At 38.0% G+C, this 19,015-nt stretch overlaps 1 protein-coding gene across 26 annotated transcripts in view; it reads right to left on the minus strand.

Annotated features, from left to right (window-relative positions):
• The window catches only part of ank3b (ankyrin 3b), a 178,268-nt gene that overhangs the window by 53,195 nt on the left and 106,058 nt on the right, over positions 1–19,015 (minus strand). For 17 of the 26 annotated variants that reach the window (XM_088069699.1, XM_088069698.1, XM_088069700.1 and 14 more), the window contains 10 exons: positions 18,559–18,657; positions 17,676–17,873; positions 16,424–16,522; positions 15,397–15,495; positions 15,128–15,226; positions 14,728–14,823; positions 13,368–13,440; positions 12,879–12,938; positions 9,451–9,486; positions 5,555–5,678 (listed from right to left, as the gene is read on the minus strand). In XM_088069699.1, the coding sequence (XP_087925825.1) occupies positions 5,555–5,678; positions 9,451–9,486; positions 12,879–12,938; positions 13,368–13,440; positions 14,728–14,823; positions 15,128–15,226; positions 15,397–15,495; positions 16,424–16,522; positions 17,676–17,873; positions 18,559–18,657 (983 nt within the window). The remainder of the gene's footprint in view (positions 1–5,554; positions 5,679–9,450; positions 9,487–12,878; positions 12,939–13,367; positions 13,441–14,727; positions 14,824–15,127; positions 15,227–15,396; positions 15,496–16,423; positions 16,523–17,675; positions 17,874–18,558; positions 18,658–19,015) is intronic. The other 9 variants (XM_088069701.1, XM_088069702.1, XM_088069704.1 and 6 more) reach the window with 3 other exon arrangements.

Consider the following 19,015-nt stretch of genomic DNA (forward strand, 5'->3'; position numbering starts at 1 on the left):
AAGTGAGTGGTGTGCAAAGGATACTAATGTGTGCGACGCAACAAAAAACATCAACCTGAACTCTGTGGATGCAAATGTGCTTGCTGATTTTCCAAATTATGATACAAAAACATGTGGGTTTGTACTTTAACTACATTGTGAACACCTTTTCTGACAATTACAGCTTTTTTTTTAGCCTCTTCAGTGAATGGGCTATTCACACCATGCCAGCACACAAAACAAATGTCCTAAAAAGCCTAAAGGAAGCAGAGTTTACTGTGTGATGAACGACAGACGCAGTACTAAAACAGGAGGATGGTACTGAGAGCCGTCATTATGAGAAATTTGCAGAAAATGAGCTGTCATTATTACATAATGATAAAATTAACACAAGATATTAAGATTTTTAATAAAGGTGTTAATGGTAGGCTGAAGCAAAATCAGAGATGTGAGCATTTTTAACTTTTTTATAAAGTCTAATAGTTGAGTTTTGTAAGTGCATGTAATCTTGATATTTGTGTTTTTTTATGTAACTGTGTGTTATAACTTTATGTAATCTTGATGTAAATATTTACCTTTTTGTCTTCTTTTTACCATAACTGTTATTATTGTATTTATGCAGCTGTATGTAACCTTGATATTTGTGTCTTTTTTTTAACTGTAACCGTATTTTGTAATTCTATGTAATCTCAATGTAAATATTTACCTTTTTGTCTTTTTCTCTACTAAAAGCCTAACTATGGATCTCTATATATCTCTATATGTAAAACATCAGTTACCACAGCTTGTTTGTAACAAGCTGAAGTTGTATCATGTTAAATTTGCATTGGTTCTATCAAATAAACTATATAAATATATTTAAAAAGTGTTTTGTACATATTAAACTGTCCCAATACTTTTGTCCGTGATGGCACGCTGTTATGTTTTCGTGATGGGGCTCTCACGGCGACTTTTATGAGGCAAATAAAGAGCATTCCTGAGCAATGACATGTGATGAATGTTTTCCTGCAACGTTTCAAACCGCAATTACACGATGCTGTTTGCTCCACATGAGAAAACTAATTAGCCCGTGCTCTGTAGCTCAACATGACAAAAACACAACTCTACTTCTGAGGAGGCAAAACTATGGTGGCTAAAAGAGGCTGTGACTGCAATATTTAAAACAAAAAAACAAAAAACAAAAGGTTATGTTTTCGAGATGATACCAAAATAATCCTGTTATGCTGTTACATTATGACCACTACATAATAGTGATATAAATAGTAATAAGTAATAATAATAATAATAATAAAAAATACCAGCTACTCTTGAAAGTAACTGTTATAATCTAAAACTTGCTGAACATACGTATATCTTTTCGGGGGTTTAAGAAAATATCAGTACACTTGAGTGTCGTGATATTATTTTTTCTGATACTGTGTTGATTCTCAAAAAATCTGTACTTATTTTTGGTTAAATAATTTGAATGCAGGGATTTGTGGTGAAAGCAGTATTGTAGTCTGTCCTCAGTTATTCGACTCTTTCGCTCCAATGGAACAACATCCTGCTGTCATAAACACAAAGAAAACAGTCAATAAGGGCACGCCACTTGCCCCTAAAATTATATTTTAAAATATCGTAAAATATCACCTGGTGTAAAGTATCAAAACCTATTGAATCCCCTGTATCGTTATACATATTGATTCTCAAAAACACTGTATTGATTTTTTTAAGTGGTAATTTGCAAGCAGAGTCATAAAGAGTGCACTGATACCTGCATGAATTAGATTTTTAAAAATCTCAATATATTCCCTTGCTAACAGTATTGCAATATATTGTAACCCCTGTTTCATGATACGTATTGAATCACAGGATTATTGCTAACACACAGCCCTGATGTCTTTATTATACATTTATTAGATTGCAAATTCACGTTTGTGTTGTACATCATTTATGTGCAACAAAAGTGGTACTTTTTAAAGCAAAAAACAAATTCAGTCATTATTTAAGAGTATTTCTGCCATTAAATTAGGGCTCCAGGATATGAAAAATCATATTGCAATTATTTTGACACATATTGCAATTGTGATATGAGTTGCAATCTTTTTTATTTTCACTGAAAAAAAATCAAAACAATTATGCTGATGTGATTTTTGCCGGGGTCTGTAACAAACAAGTCTTTTTCCTTCTGTCTGGACTATGATTTGTTGGCCGGAGCATCTCTGTAGCATCACTCATCATTTATATAATTATATATTATGACATGTTTATTAAAAAACTAGTACCTGCAGCTTCTCCTATGCGGATATTGCACTTGCAATATTCTGCAGCCTTACCATTAAAGCATTTTTAATGTGTGTAAATGTACATTTTTGTCAGAAATGTACATACTTGTGAGATCATTCTGCACTGTCCGTAACGTGACTCTAAACTGATGAAAATAATATCAGTTCAGGTCCCTGGAAGCTCGATGAAGGAATTCTCCACACAAAAACCAAAATGATGCAAAGCTCCACCTTTGCGGCTGACCCACAAAGACCCAGGCGTTAATGACACAGTAACCAAAAAAGCAAACACAACAGGCTGCTCTCAGACAAGCGGCAGAGCTGTTTTAAAAAGTACGACCACACACACACACACGAGTGAACCACAGTACACAACACAGCGCCTGATGCCAACATTCAAAAGTGTTAAAAACAGAAAAACACTGGTAGAAAATCATTACGTTAGTAGTCAAACATACACAGTAAATATGTTTTACACTGGACCACAGAGTCTGGAGTCTGGGGGTGTCGGGGAGGGAGAGGGGTGGGATGTGGGGTGGGGAGGAGAGGTGGGATGTGTGGGGTGGGGAGGTAGTGTGGGGGGGGTCCTCTTCATGCCTTCGGCCTTACCTGACTTTGGGACTAACATTAAGAACGGACATGAGGAGAGAATAAAAGATCATGAACAAACAGAGGAGTGGAGAGAGAGATGCAGAGAGGAGAAAACAGAGTGATGCCGGACGCTGACTGACTGAAAGTTGGACCACATGTCCAATTCACAACTAATAAACTTATAAAAACCTAATTTCCTGACAAAAATCAAGATCAAAAAGATTTATTATAGATTTGTGACGAGGGAGGAGTTATTTTAGGCATTCAGGGCTCCAGGTTTAAAAGTCTCCTTCAGATAATATTACTGTTTGTTATTGACATTTTGGCACTTCCGAAGCTTCGGTAAGTATTAAACTCTTCATTAAATCACTGCAAAAAAAGATTTGCAAATGCTCATATGTTATTTGCTGCTAACTCAAAGGTACAAAGTATAATATGCAGAAATTTTATGCCAGGTTAAGGCCATGTTTAGGCGAGAACGGCCCTATAAAAAACAGAAAAGTAAAACTAAAGACATTTCCTATATATATATTTTACTTAAGTTAGTTTTCTGAGTATTCTGTTGTTACAATTATTATTTTTTCATAGTTTAGTTTTAATTGTATAACATTTAAGCCACGTTTAGACGAGAATGGCCCTGCTAAAAATTGATTGTTTTCCTGTGCCTGTTTACATGATAACATTGTGAAAATGATCCTCGTGTAGTATGCGTGTCAGGACAGTAGTTGGCGGTCTGATTTTTATAATAACACATCACAGAAGAACACCATGGGCATGCGTGAAGCGCAGCCGTGACGCCACCGTTTTCACAGGATAAGCGCAAATCCAGTTTACACTGCGACAGAAGAGGTGGTGTGTTTAAAAAAAAAAACTTACACTCTGGAACCCGGTTTGCGTTTTCAGGCTCCCCGAACGCCGTTGTCAAACGAAACGCCAAACCAAAACAAAAGTTTCATGTTTCATGTACAAAACCATCTGATGTTTGAAAGGATAATGTATCAACAATGTTAAAATGTTTCTAATTGAGAAAAAAACAAACACTAACAGATTTCCTGCAGCCTTCTTTCAGCTCAATAATAATGATTTTGCAGATAATTTTCTTCCTTAACTGACTGAACTGGAAGAGATTTGAACCCACTCCCACAGCGGACCAGCGAATTTGTTAAACCAATTCACACACTCACACACACACACTAACACACACACACACACCCCACTCAAACAGTGTGTGTTGATGTAACCTCGGGCTCAGGGCCATGAAATCGAACATGTTTCTAATTTCCTGTGGCTCAGTGTGCGTGTGTGTCACTGCTCAGATATTCAATAACCCCTCCCTCTGCAGTGTGTCAATATTTTTCTGTGAGCAAAAAAGTTCAACGGCCACAGAGAGCGAACTATGACCTCCCGCCGGTGAGAGGAAAATCTGTGTGTCGAAGGTCAGAATATACGAAGCCTCGACGACATCTTATTTGTTGACTTTCACAGGATATTTTTATAGATTTTTGTTTAAATATAACTTCATCAAGCTTTGAAAAAAGACTCTTTAGCTCGTCAAAACTTCAGTGTTTGCATTAAATTAACTGCGATACTTTGGTGTAATAACCATAAAGGAAATGGTGAAAATGTCTGCCACGTGCCTGCAATAATAAAAAGACAATTTAAATAAACGATGTTGCTTCCTGTGTGAGATTACACTTTGATTTTGCGTAAAATGTTTCCTCTTTTTAACAATTAGTGCAGTGGACGATTTCCAAATGAATGATCGTCTTTGCACCATTTTTATGAGGAATCCTTCAACCACATAATTGTGTTTTAAAGACGCAGTCACACCAGAAAGAGACTCAACCAAAGTCATCTTTGTTAAATATGTGTTAATTTAAGGTTCCATCATTGGCCACAGTCCATTGTGGTGGATTTGCTTGTGACAGACGTCCAAAATTGATGGTGAAACACAGCTAACAAGCTGAAGTGGCTTCCTCAAATTTTCGACTCTTTGGCTTCACTGTTTCCTACAACTGTCACAATAGTTTATATTATATATATATTAGTCAAAAATGTGTATTTGTGAGTCAAATTTTACAGATGTCGAACTCTGCGAGAGTTTACACTGAGCTCGCTTTCCCAGCTTGCAGTTTTTTGGGAGAATGGTACAATGCAATGTTTTGACAACGTTTTGATAAATTTTCTTTTAGTTCCCAGAACGTTCCTCTTAAAGTTATGTAACGTTCTCTATAAACATAAAAACTGTTAAAAATGTTTTTTTTCACCAACAAATCACAATAAATTACATTTTCATAAACAAAATGTGTGCCGCCTCAATAACATGCTCTGAATGTTGTCTGAAAATATTCTTCCTTTATTCTCATGTAACATTGTGGGAACGTTTGGGATCTGTCACCTCTCATCATCACCAAAACATCCTCAAAATGTTAAAACATTACATCTTGGTCAGCATTTAATCTTACAGGAACATTATTTGAAATGATAACATCCTTAAAACCTTCCTTGAACATTAGATTAAAAATTAACATTATTGCAACTTGCAGGTAACGTTAGTCAATGTTGTGGCAACGTTCCCTGCTAGCTGGGTTTAAACATCAACATCGGCTTGTGACAGCTGAAATTTTGCATCATAAGGATGAAAATAAAAATGCTGCATTTACCTTAAACAGAAACAGTCATAACGTGGATCACAGCTGGTGTCACAGTGTGTCTCTTACCTCTGTGACCGCGCGCCGACGCTGAAGCCCATGTAGCCCTCCTGAGGGAGCGAGTCGTCCCCCAGCTCCCGCAGGTCCTGGGGGGCCAGATATTTGTCTGTGTCCCCCGTCATTGCATCGTCACCTGCCGATCAAAAACACACAGGGATGAGTAAAGGTCACAGTAAATTGTCTTTTCATCTTTTTACAAGTATCTGCTTCTTTTGAGTGAGCAGTTTAAAACTCTGTAGTGGAGAGAAAACTTCAGTGCACAATAACTGAATGAAGTTATTAACTGATTCATATGAGGCTGCTGTAAACTGGGTTAAATTTTAACAATAAAGCAAAAAACCTCAGTCTGTCCTTCGCATATTAGCGGTCCTGCTAACTCCGGCATATTTACAGAGCTGTCTCGCCTTTGAGCCAGCATGTGATGTTGACGGTGTTTTGACAGCGTGTCATGCATGCAAACACACCACTGGAAATTTGAAAAGCAGCTGATAGCAGTTAGCAGCTAACTCAAAGAGGGCTAACAGCTGAAAATTTCCACAAATGAGATCTGTAAGCTTCATGTCCTCCGAGCAGATCAACCACCATATAACACACAGTAAATGATTTTTATTGATATGTTATGTCATTTTTACTGTTTACGATGCCCTGCACACACATATGTAATGTGTCTCACTAGAGGCTAATAGTGTTGTGTTAAACGGCTAATTTTCTTTGTTTCAGTATTGCCGGCATGCTGTCTAAAATCACACATAGGAGCATGCATGCTTGTTTGCATGCATGTTCGGTTCTGTGTAGAAATGCAAAGGCAGCGTAAAAACGGGACTCAGTAAACTCAGTAAAAAAATGTAATGATTTCCTTTGAAGAAGTAGTTCGCTGTAAATAAGGAGTATACTTTTGTACATTTTTAAGTGATCTGGAGAAGTTTTTGTACATTGTTTCAGGGTAGAAAGAGTTAGAACAACAACATTTTTTTTCATATCTGAACATCTTAATAAATCAATAGCTGTTGGTGTTTTGCTTGAGTCCCAAAGAAACACAGTGTGAAATCGTCTGTAAGATCGATTTTCAAGAAAGTTTCAAGCAGCAATACCACGCGCCAAGCAATGGTCTCATTCTAAAAAGGCGTGTTTTGAACAAGCTGTTCACTAGTGTGGATACACATTTAAAATGTTTGGCTACTTTCTATCTGTGTCGTCCACAACAGAGCAGCTCTTTTAGACAGACAGATCAATGCAGCCTCTGCCCAGAGGCTGTTTTCCAGTTCAGCTCAAGTCCAACAAACACACAAAAAGTCTTTTCTGTCACTGAAAGCTTTTTGTCTCAGTGCCCAAAAGACAAAAATGTTAACAGTAAAGCGAACAACAAACAGTGCTGCTGTCAGTAAGTCCATACATCAGGTTAGTGCAGTGAGCAAACAGCTTCACATCTACAAAACGTGACCACAGATTCATGTACAGTCTTTGCAAAAAAATCACTCAAGCTACAAGAAAAGAAAACATACGTTACAGGCCAACAGTGAGCAGCATGTTATTCCCCGCAAGTTACTGTAGATGATGAACCGCAGAGTTGAAAGAGTGAAGGCAGGAGAGGAGGAGTTAAAGAGGCGGAGAGGGGAGCAAGTGCACGCAGGCGGAGGAACGAAAAAGAGAAAGAAAAGGAAGGAATTCCAGCGACCACAAAGCACCGGAGACCCCCGCCTCACCCTCCTGTCCCCTCATCCCCTGCTGCTACAGCACCCCTCCCCCCCTCCAAACTTTCTCCCTTCACAAACCCCATCTGGACACATTCCAGTCCATTCACCGGGACACCACCACCATCTGAAAACCTCCTCCTGTCCTCAGCGAGCAGCCACTCACCTCCTGCTTTAAAGCACTTCATCCAGACACACGTCCAGTTTTCAGGATTCAAACTTTTCCTTCAACTTCCTTCAACTCTCTGCTGCTCTCTCTCCTGCACACACACACACACACACACACACACACTTACACACATACACTGCCTGTCTCTCTTCACAGCCTCACACAAACAGATCGGCTTTCTCCCGCCTACCCACCCTGCTCCGGGATTATCCAGTGTGTGTGTGTGTGTGTGTGTGTGTGTGTGTGTGTGTGTGTGTGGGACAGACACCTAGAGCTCTCTGCAGGACAGAAATAGTACGTGGGTGTGTGTGACTCAGACTATGCTGTCTGACATCTAAACTCTACCTCTGCAGCGTTTACAGAGGACAGCAGGAATACTCACACTTTGCTTGGGGCCACTTTTGCAAAATGACAGGAGGCCAGGGGCCAGTCGCAGCGGCCCCAAGCATGCTTCAAGGATTTTAGGATATTTCTAAGATTTTAGGACATTTCTAGGATATTAGTTAATAGCTAAGATTTTAGAACGTTTCTAAAAATCTTAGGACATTTCTACAAATTTAGGACATTTCCAGGATTTTAGGACATTTCTCAGATTTTAGGGTGTTTCTAGGATTTTGAGACTTTTGTACAATTTCAGGAGGTTTCTAGCATTTTAGGGCATTTGTATGTTTTTAGGATGTTTGTACGGTTTTAGGAAATTCTAGGATTTTAAATTTTAAGACGTTTCTGGTGGTTTTTAGGTCATTTCTAGGATTTTAAAATGTTTCTGGGTTTTTAGGATTTTTAAAACTCTTCTAGTATTTTAGGAGATTAGGGGTTTAGCTAGGGCCCTTTGTCAGGGGTGTGGGGATCCTCTAGGGGACTTTTTTTTTTTTTTCACCACAAGCTGTTTTGATGCTGTTTTATGCACTTTGGCACCTTATTTATAAAAAGTATAGTAGTAACAAAGTACAAAATCAGTTCCAAGTGTGAATCAGGTGATTTTTTCTCGTGAATTAGAGAATGGGTTTGTGGCCACTCGGCACCCGATTAGAGCCACAAGTTGTGTATCGCCGAAGTACAATATAGATCCTCACAGTTCTCTGCGACTCTTTTTTTATTTCTATCTTAAATTGTTTGTGTTTTGTTTTGTTTTGTCTTGTCTGTCTCTTTCTTGCTCCACCTGTCTGTCTGCTTGTTTATCTCTCGATCTACTAAATAGCACAGATTCTTTGCTGTCATTGCACTCACACATAACTTCATCCTCGCATCTTTTAACCTCTGCTGCTTCTGTGTGTCAAGAGGCAGCAGTGATTCTAGGAAAAATGATGAATTACAGCTGAAAAATGAGCATGTTGCCTTCATATTAACAGTCCTGCTTTTATTTATTTACTTTTCTTATTGCAAGTGTAATATATTTAGAACATGAAATGTCAAAGCCAAAGACCAGCATGAAGCCAAGGACGAAAACATACAACAGATTTTGGAAACTGTATGGCATGAACAAGTAGAAACTTGGCATCAAATATGAGCCAGCATGTGGTAACTTTGTTATTGCCTCACGAATACTTCAGTTTTTTTATGATTCAGATTTTTATTTCCACGCTGACCACATATTAATTCACTTTATACGGGTGGAAAAACTCTTTGGAACAGTTTATAACAAACTGCAGAGGGTTTGAGGGCTGTCCTGATTTAGATCATGGACTCTGTGTGTGTGTGTGTGTGTGTGTGTGTGTGTGTGTGTGTGTGTGTGTGTGTGTGTGTGTGTGTGTGTGTTATTGGAGATGTTAATCATTGCTGTTACTCAGCTGCTATGTGAGCCTGTGAGTGTGTGTGTGTGTGTGTGTGTGTGTGTGTGCCTGCAGTTACCCTCGATATATTTTTAGATCAGAAATTAAAGACGGGACACTCGACGCACGCAAAACACCAACAAGTTGCACACAAATTCAGCGTGACGGCAAACGTGCACATAAATGAGTTTAGTTCGGTGAGTGTAGCGGCACCACTTCAGACCGCTGGTTATTGGGGTTAGTTACAGCGACGTCACCGATTTCTGGACTCACAGGAATAGTTGATGCAGATATTTCCAACATCCATCTCTGTTCAAATAAAGCAGAAAATCACCTTCAACCATTTTAAAAAAAAAATCCCTTTTGGATCACTGATGCATGAAAAATATTACTGACAGAGACACAAGGCTGCATAAAAAATGCATTTCCTGTGATTTTAAAGAGCTTGTGCACACGTTCCTTTTTTTCATCAGTCTGTTCATTTTCTCAGCTCATCGCATCCACCTTTGTTTCTTCTGTTTTCTGCTTTTTCTCATCTACTGTCAGTATGGTTGACTAGAAAGACTAAATATTCACAAAAAGAGCCATAATTCATGGGACAGACCCAAACCGTGCTACATCCAGGCTACTCTATATAAGGATCTATTGAATGTTGCATTATACTGCATTTATATATTGTATTAAATATAGATGACAGCAGCAGAGGTTGTCTATGACCAGTGGAAACTATAGCTCACATGATGATCTCTAATTCACTTACTTAACCCTTTCAAACCTGAGCAAATTGGTTTGATTTCCTTCAAAAACAAGTAAAGAAGGCAATGAGCAATAAAAGAAGAAATGACCCAAAAAATTAGCAAGAAATTAGTGAAAAAGAAAATACAAGAAAATTACATAGAAAAAAAGCATCAAACAAAGTAAAAAAAGGAAAGAAAGAAATGACCTTGAGAAAGTGCATAAAAATTATAATAATTCTAAAACACAATTTTAAATATTGTCATTTTTATCAATGAACATAGTTTTTTCCTAAGCTTTTTTTTCCAAGGCATTTTCTCCTAGCTTTTTAAAAATAACTTTCTAAATCTACTAATTTCTTGCAATTTGTGGAACATTTCTTACCAGGTTCCTCATCGTGTTTTTTCCCGATGTTTTTGAAGGAAATCAAACCAATTCGATCAGGTTTAAATACTTACTAAAGGCATTTGAGAGCGGCACAAGAAAAGTGATGTAACTCCGTGTTTCAAAGGGTTAAAGGTTTAATTCACCCACAAAATGATCATTTGTATTTTACGCTAAAATTGTAAAGAAGACCTGGTTTTACTCACATGCCTCCACAGTGAACAAAGAATCCAAAAACTAAGAAAGTTCTTGATGAATTAAAGTCATAGGGGTCGATTTAACAACATTAAAACACTCTCACAGCTTGTACAGTATAATTTAAGTCTCATTTACTGAGTTGGCTGCTCTGTACTCAAACACATGCATTTAATATAGTTTTGCTGTTGTTAAACATGGACCCCATTTACTCCAATTCACTAAGAAATTTATCAATTTTTGGATTCTTCGTTCACCGTGGAGGAATGCTAGAAAAACAAAGTTAACTTCATGAATTCAACGTAACATGGGGTAAGTTACTGATACACATTTGATCGCTTTTTGGGTGAATTTTTCCTTTAAACATTGTGGGGAAAGTAAACTGTTGAGGAAATGTAGATTTCTGCAGCTTGCTGACATTTAGCAGCTACAAAAACTGAAATGCACATGAAACATGTGACTACCCAAAACTGAAAGCCCGCTATTCTTTACCTTCAACCCAGACAGTTCTGCAGAAACACTGCAGGGCGAAAATGAAACAAGCTATTGATCGAAAAATCTCAATATATCAATTTCTGGTTTCTTTCCTCCCCCAGTCTCATTAGTGAGAGCCGGTGAAAAGTTCAAGTTCAGTCGCTTTTTAGCAACACCAGAGACCGAGAGGACAGAGATACACAAAGTAAACACACACACACACACACACACACACACACAGACACACACTCACACAGACACACAGACACACACTCACACAGACACACACTCCAGCAGCTGACACCATGTTTGCTTTGGCCCGAATGTGTGAAACTACAATGGAAGCGTCACTGACAAGCCCTCCGAGGACAAAGAATCAAGTGTGTGTGTGCCGTCTACTCTGCGGCATGAAAAGAAATCTGTCACACACTCCACAACGCCATATGCAGACAGTTGGCATGGCAACCAGGCAGGGAAAAAAGGCATATTCCCTGCATTTCGATGCATGAAAATATACTGGAGGCTTTACAGCAACACAGCATGAGAGAGTCGAAGCGGGAAGCAGCTCAAAGTACTCAGCGACAGTATGATGTATCGTAAAAGTACATGTATGGAGCGAGTTTGTGTATATGCTTATTGAAAATTTGTCAGAAAAAAAGAGAGAAGATTGCAAATTAAAAGCTCATTAGCTTGTCAAAAAAGCAGCCCAGTCGCCAGAAAAAGAGTGGCATTGTACGTTTCTGCAAATACACATATTTGACATATGTAGGTTTTATGTGTATATCTACTTTGTAAAATGACACAGTAAATGAGCTGACTTGTCATAATGTCAGCTAGTATAGTGCAACTAAAATGGTTGTTTTTTAATGCGACATCGCTGCATTTTAAGGGAAGATAAGACCAGAAATCTGATTTTTTTTTTTTTTACCGAAACATTTCTGCATTTCCAGACAGTATAATAACATAAAAATGTTATTATAGCTGTGTTTCAGTCGGTACAGCGCTACCAAAAATGGCTGTTTTTTAATAAGACGTCACTGCATTTCCCACCGGGATACGGGGTCAGATAGAGCCACAAAAAGTGGATGATTTTTATCAAGACGTCACTGCTTTTCGTTGCAACGTATCAATAAATTGATCAAAGAAAGAACTGAGTTTGATCCACGAATGCCTGCAAACCTGTCTGAATGGAGCGACTCAGCATCTCCCATCATGACTCAGCTACTAAAACATTGCTGCATTTCCAGCCGGTATAATAAAACAAAAATGTCTTCTTAGTGAGACATTGCTCCATTTCCTCTGAAAATCATCTGTTTTTGACAGAGAGACATCAATGCGTGCCACGAACAGTTTTTTCTATATTGAGAAATGAATGCAATTTTGGCTGACATCGCTGCATTTCCTTGCTTTCATCAATAAACTTGCTTTGATCATCAATAAAATGATCAAAGCAAAAACTTTGAAAGTTTGATCCACAGCCGCCTGCAAATTTGTCGAAACGATAACCGACGACCGAGAAATCACTGTGTTTGTTTTCAGTCACCAAAATGTGTTATTATGGCCCAATGCATGATCTTTTCCTAACCGCACCGAGTGGTTTTTGTGCCTAAAAATAACTACAGACGTTTTAATGAATCTGCCACATTATGACGTATCCATGGTTTGCAGAAACGTACGATGCCAACATTTATTCGGGAGATTAGGCTGAAAATAGCTTCTTACAATAACAGAAATATTGCCCCTTTGATTTAAAATGTACAACCTTAAGAGAAATGCAAATCCAACACGGTATTAAAGTACATATACATATTGACACCAAAGACAAACCAGAGAAAAGTTAAGAAAAGAGGACTGACATGCAGACATGAAGATTATACAAACAAAAGAAAAGAATGAAGAAATGTGAAAAATACCTTCTTCCACATCAGATATATAGTCCTCTGTGATCATTTCGGGGACATTGGCTTTACAGACTGTGTGATTGGGATGGAGGAGAGGGTTAGAGAAAAAAGGAAACCAACAAAATGTGGAAAATCATAATCAGAACAAAATTAAAGACAAGAAAGAAAACAAAGCGAATAATCGCTCAGTGGCTGAATGTGTCACTTTGGAAATAAAAGCTTGAATCATGATCGTAACAAAAATGTCAAATGATGAAATACAGTAATGATGGAACAAAACCCAGCAACAAAATAACAGTTTCCATGACAACAGTGGGGAAATTTGGCAGCCATGGGACCAGCACTGTGACGTATTACGGCCCAAAAGCCAAATATGACTCAACCGGAGATTCGACAGAATTCTCTCCTGGTTCTTGTGACTGAGGTCAGGTTTCATGAGGAGAACCGATTTGATGGATTTAAAGTGAAATAAATCAGTAAACCGAAAAAGTGAATCTTTACCTTCGTCATCGGACATGTCCAGCACCTCGTTCATGGTCTCTGGGACGTTCATCTTGTGCTTCTCGATCACAGTCTGTCAAACAGAAACACATCAGGCAACACGGTCAATTATAAAACGGAGACGGGGAGTTAAATCATCTGAACTTTAACGGCTCACATGGCAAAATGTCCACATTAATAATTCAGTTAGCACAACTTTAAAGTTTAAACACTGCTTTCATTCACTGCTTCCAATTTCTTCTAATTTTACTGGGTTTTTCTTTTTTAGTTGGTATTAAGCTCCCGTGAAATTAAAATCCAACACAGATGTTTCACATCATAAAACCACCAGTTAAAGGACAGACTGCACATTTTAACTGGAAGGCTTTTAATGTGAAACATTATGCAGGAAGTATTATCAAACACCAGCTTAACTCTTTAAAACCTGGACGAATTGGCTTGATTTAAAAAAAAAGAAAAGTCATAGAAAGAAGGCAATGCAAATTAAGAAGAAACCAACCAAAACTTTGCAAAAAATAAGCAAAAAGCACAAGAAATTACCTGAAAATTAGCACACAAAAAACTGAAGAAAATGCTTAAAATATTATTAATTTTCTGTAAAATAATAATTATGTTTAAAAAAAATCTACAAAATATTTTTAAATATGTAATTATGTTAAATAGAAACACCTTTTTGGACCTTTTTTCCCTAATTTTTCTAAATCTGCTAATTTCTTGCAATATAACATGTTAAGTTGCTCATTGCCTTTTTCTACATTTATGTTAGAAATCAAATCAGTTAACGCAGGTTTCAAAGGGCTGAGTACTTCTGACAGGCATCTGAACGCAGCACAAGAAAAGTGATACTGTTTGATACGTTTGTGCCGAATTTAAAGAAATCATCTCGAGGCCTTTCTTGAGATATTATGTCGACGAGAACGGGACGAAGAGACAGAAAACCCAAAAACACAATGTCTCTGACCACAGGTGTCACCGGTGCTGAAACACTGAGGCATAAAAAATGCCAAAGTAGACTCGACTGCAGTTAATCATTACATTTTTTGTTTTTTTTCTACTAAAAAGAGCTGAATAAAAGCAAAACATCAACACCAAATTAGAAAGTAGATTAGAAAACAACTATAATCTACTTATATCGGACAAAAGTATGAATAAAGACCTAATCTTTACTACAGTGCTGTTGTGAAAAATGGCTTTGGCTGCTTTTTGAGTACATTTTGGTACATTTTTTAGTCTGTTGTGTGTTAAAAGAATTCAGGCTAGTGTTAAAGAAAACAATTAAAAAGCCATTGTTTAAAATAACACAAGATATAAATAAATTTCAGTCATCCAGGCCCACACATGAATATACACACACACGCACCTGAGTGGTCAGAGTTTCCTCCGTGACCACTTTGAGTGTGTCGACCACAGAGATGTAGCCGAGCCTCCTGGCAATGGACAGAGCGCTGTTCCCATTCTGGACAAACAGAGTTTAAAAATGGCAAACAGATGATGGTTTGAAACAGTACCAGAAGACCAAAACAACTGTTCTTTTTAGGATCACCTTGACAAATGTCTGTTAGAGTGTAAACCTTAATCATCAGAGCTTTTTCACATCTTATTCGCTGTGTGGAGACGGAGATGTTTGGTGCTTTTGACAGAATTTGGAGATACAGAACAGATAACGAGCTGCAAAGGTCATGAGCCTGACTTCAATATCACAGTATTTGTCTGAGTGTGTGTGTGTGTGTGTGTGTGTGTGTGTGTGTGTGTGCACTAACGGCCGTGAGTTCGTTGGGCGACGCTCCGTGATGCAGCAGCAGGTTGATGATGTGTGTGTGTCCCTGCTGTGCAGCCTGATGGAGAGGAGTGTAACCGTTCTGCAGAAAAGAGTGAAAAAAGAGAGAAAAGTGAGCGTTAAATATATTTATTACACAACCAGTGAATATACGTACACTGTCTGAATATATATTACATTTTATATATATTATTAGAATATATATGTAATTCTGCACACAGAAAAAGAGAAAAAATCACAGTAAATTGTTACCTTGGTCTTTGCGTTAACCTTCGCCTGATTTTTCAGCAGGAAGTTGACCATCTTCACGTTGCCATAGTGACAGGCCACATGGAGAGGAGTGTATCCCAGCTGATCAGACAAAAAATAATTTGGAAAAAGTTATTAACAAGGAGATGATCACCCAGTTATTGCGTCTTAAAATGTGAAACTTTAATATGTTTTATGTGACTTTGTGAAATGAAATAACTTTTATTGCTTTCAGTCTGTGACCTCATAAAATAATGACATTCACCTAAACGAGGGGTTTAAAAACTCTCAGGGTGAAAAAGATTTTGTCCAAATATCCATATTTGCAGCACTAATTTTGCTTTGAAACAGCATTCACAGCGAATGTAGAGCCAACAACAATCAACAGATACGAAAAATGCAAATAAATCCATTCACATATCTATCTTTTGTTTTAAATATTCACTTTGTAAAACTATTTTGTCTATCGTTCTTTGTTGATATTGGATTTCTGATATTTGCTATTATGATTAGCAGAGTGGGCAACAATGTAATGTAATGTAAAGTTAACTTTGTGATAAATAAACTTGAAAACTGAAGTTTAAGTCCATGATGTCAGTGTGAATATTATAACTATAATATTCTCACACTGCAGTTGTGGCAGAACCTGCACAGATAGAGATCATATAATATTAATTGTTCATAATATCACATAACTGCCACTGTCAAGATGAATATTTAATATCAATAAAGATTTTGAGAAACATGATCTTTCTTGAAAAATTGAATCAGATCATCAAACATCTCCAGACATACATGCAACTAGATGCAAAATTAAATTCCAATAAATTACATGTTTTATTTATTTATTTAAAAGGGACACAGAATATTAATGAACATCTGTATAAAATACAAATGTAAATATTTTGTATATTAAAATTATAATGGTATGAAATAGTAAAAAGCAGCAAATCCTCACATTTGAGAAGTCAGAACCGGTAAATATTTGTCTTTTTGTTTGATAAATGAGTGCGAACAGTCGAGGTATTACCTTTGTCTCCGGGTCTACAGTAGCTCCCTGGTTGACTAAAACCTCAGCAACGTTGACTTTATCCTCCTGGGCGGCCAGGTGGAGCGGAGTCAGACCAGACTGAGGACAGACAGACGGGGGGATAAAGAGTTAAATGCACAGACAGGTAAAAATACAGAGAGAAGCAGAAACACGGCACAGTTACAGACGTGCAAACAGTTAAATATACAGACTGAAAGGTGTTTAATACACTCGAATATAATCCAGAGGTCGGTGCATTGTGATGCCACAGGAGTGAGCCCTAAAACCTGGAAATGAGTTAACGTGTTATTATTTCCGGTTCCCTCGTCTAAAGGTTGGTTGGTTATTTGAGCTGTTAAAGTCCGTGTAAAGTGAATTCAGAGATTTGTTTCAAAAAACATTATAAATGATGGAAATTGATTGTTGAAAACAAGACCCTTTAGTACTGAATTATGGAGTTAGACAGTTGACTGTTTTTTCACCATTTTCCTGTTTTAAGATTTTTTGGGCGGGCCTAAAACCGTAGCTCAATGACACACTGGAGCCATACTCAGCATAACCCCGCCCCTGACGATGTAGCGGTATAAAAACGAGAAGCGTCAGTAGCATAGTCCCGGGAGATCAGAGAAGACTGTGCATTTTTTCATGATTTCGAGACCTTCTTTTACATACTTGGTGATTTTTTTGGTCATTCAAATTTGGTCAGGTGTTTAATAACACATCTGTCATGTGACAAACTCAGAACACATTTTTAGTTTCACTTTACGCGGAGCCATTAGCCATTAAATGCTAATTTATAGTGAACACACCATAAATATAACTCCCATCCCAGATAGCGATTTTTGGTTTTCTTTTAGTTCCCAGAATGTTTTTCTTAAAGTTAGAGTAACATCAAAAAATGTTTTTTTTTCAACATATCACATGATGTTATATTTTCATTAAAAATGGTAAAATGGTAATCTCAGCCCTCAATAACATGCTGAATGTTGCTTTGAAAAATTCTTCCTTGTAACGTTGTGGAAACGTTTCACAAATGTTCTGTCACCTCTCAACATCACCGAAACATCCTCAGATTGTTGCAGATGTAACGTCGCGTCTTAGTCAGCATTTAATCTTATAGGAACACAATTTGAAATGATAAACACCTTTAAAACATTAGATGCTTTAAAACTTTATTGCAACTTGTAGGTAACGTTGGCCAATGTTGTGGGAACGTTCTCTTCTAGCTGGGATGTCGACACAGATCTCGTACCTTATTGCCCGTGTTTATGGGAGCGTCTCGAGCCAGCAGCAGCGTCACTATGTCCACGTTGCCCTCCTGAGCTGCGAGGTGCAGAGGAGTGATCCCCTGCCGAGTCACTGTGTTGGTGGTGGCGCCGTACTCGAGTAACGTGGTGGTTATCTCCATCTGATTCTTCTTAGCGGCGATGTGGAGCGGTGTGTAACCGTTCTGGGTAAAGAGAGACAGTTATTGTTTCGATGTTGAAATGTTATTATTCAAATCTGCACACATTTTGATGCTAAACTTTCAGTTTAGCAATTTATTCTATTCTTATTAAACTGTTGCTCAGAGGGATTTCTGTCTCTTTGTCCGCTCAGTTGTCTGAACGTTTGTGCAACAGATATCGCGTTTGAGAGAACAGACGTACAACCCAAAAACATAATGCTTCCGGCTACAGCTATCTGCAGTGCAGAAACATAAAAATATTAGTACTATGACATTTATTTCAGCTTTATCTGCATCCTGCTGCTGTTACCTTTTTGATAGATTTTAGACGGCTTTTACTAACTAGTGCGGAGCTTTTTGACCAGATTTGCAGTTAATGTCAGGGACCAAAAGTAATTATTTTCTTAAAAACACGAGTTAAATTCTAGGTTGTCCGTGGTCACTGCCTGAAAACACTGTCTACTTATTGGGGCCTGGCTAATTCCAGTGGCAGCTCTCTCTGGATAGATGCTGTTAGAGTGGATCCAAACAGCCAATCACGGCGCTTCGTTCAGCTACGCTACACGGTGTAATTGCATGTGGGTGACTGAAACTAGGTCAGCCTGCTTTCACTCAGAGCCGGAGAGAGTGGGAGAGGTTTTGGTGCATTAAGGAAGATTCGGTCTGACTCGTTCTGACCGGCTCTTACCTTTGCAGCTGCGTGCGGTGAAGCTCCCTGGTTGAGCAGGAGCAGCGCCACCTTCTGGTTATCATAGTGTGCCGCCACATGCAGTGGGGTTAGTCCACTCTGAGCACACACGCACGCACGTACGCACGCACGCACGCACGCACACACACACACACACACACACACACACACACACACAGGGACTGTTAGATGTGATATACACACAGTACAGTGCAGTGTGGTGATTAAGTTGAATACTGTGAAAGCTTTGAGTGTAAAAACAAACGTGTGGTTGCATATAACTGACTGTGATGAACTCCATTTTTTTTTTTTTTTTACTGATTATTTACTGTGTTCTGTTTTTTATGTCTCAATTAACCCTTTGAAACCTGAAACAAAAATGGCTTGATTTTTTCCCCCAAAATTAACAAATTTCCTTCAATAACAAACAAAAAAAAAATTCAAAAAAACTGTAACA

Source organism: Plectropomus leopardus, chromosome 19 (assembly GCF_026936395.1).
Source record: "Plectropomus leopardus strain MGB_pleo_1.0 chromosome 19, ASM2693639v1, whole genome shotgun sequence".
NCBI lineage: Eukaryota > Metazoa > Chordata > Actinopteri > Perciformes > Serranidae > Plectropomus > Plectropomus leopardus.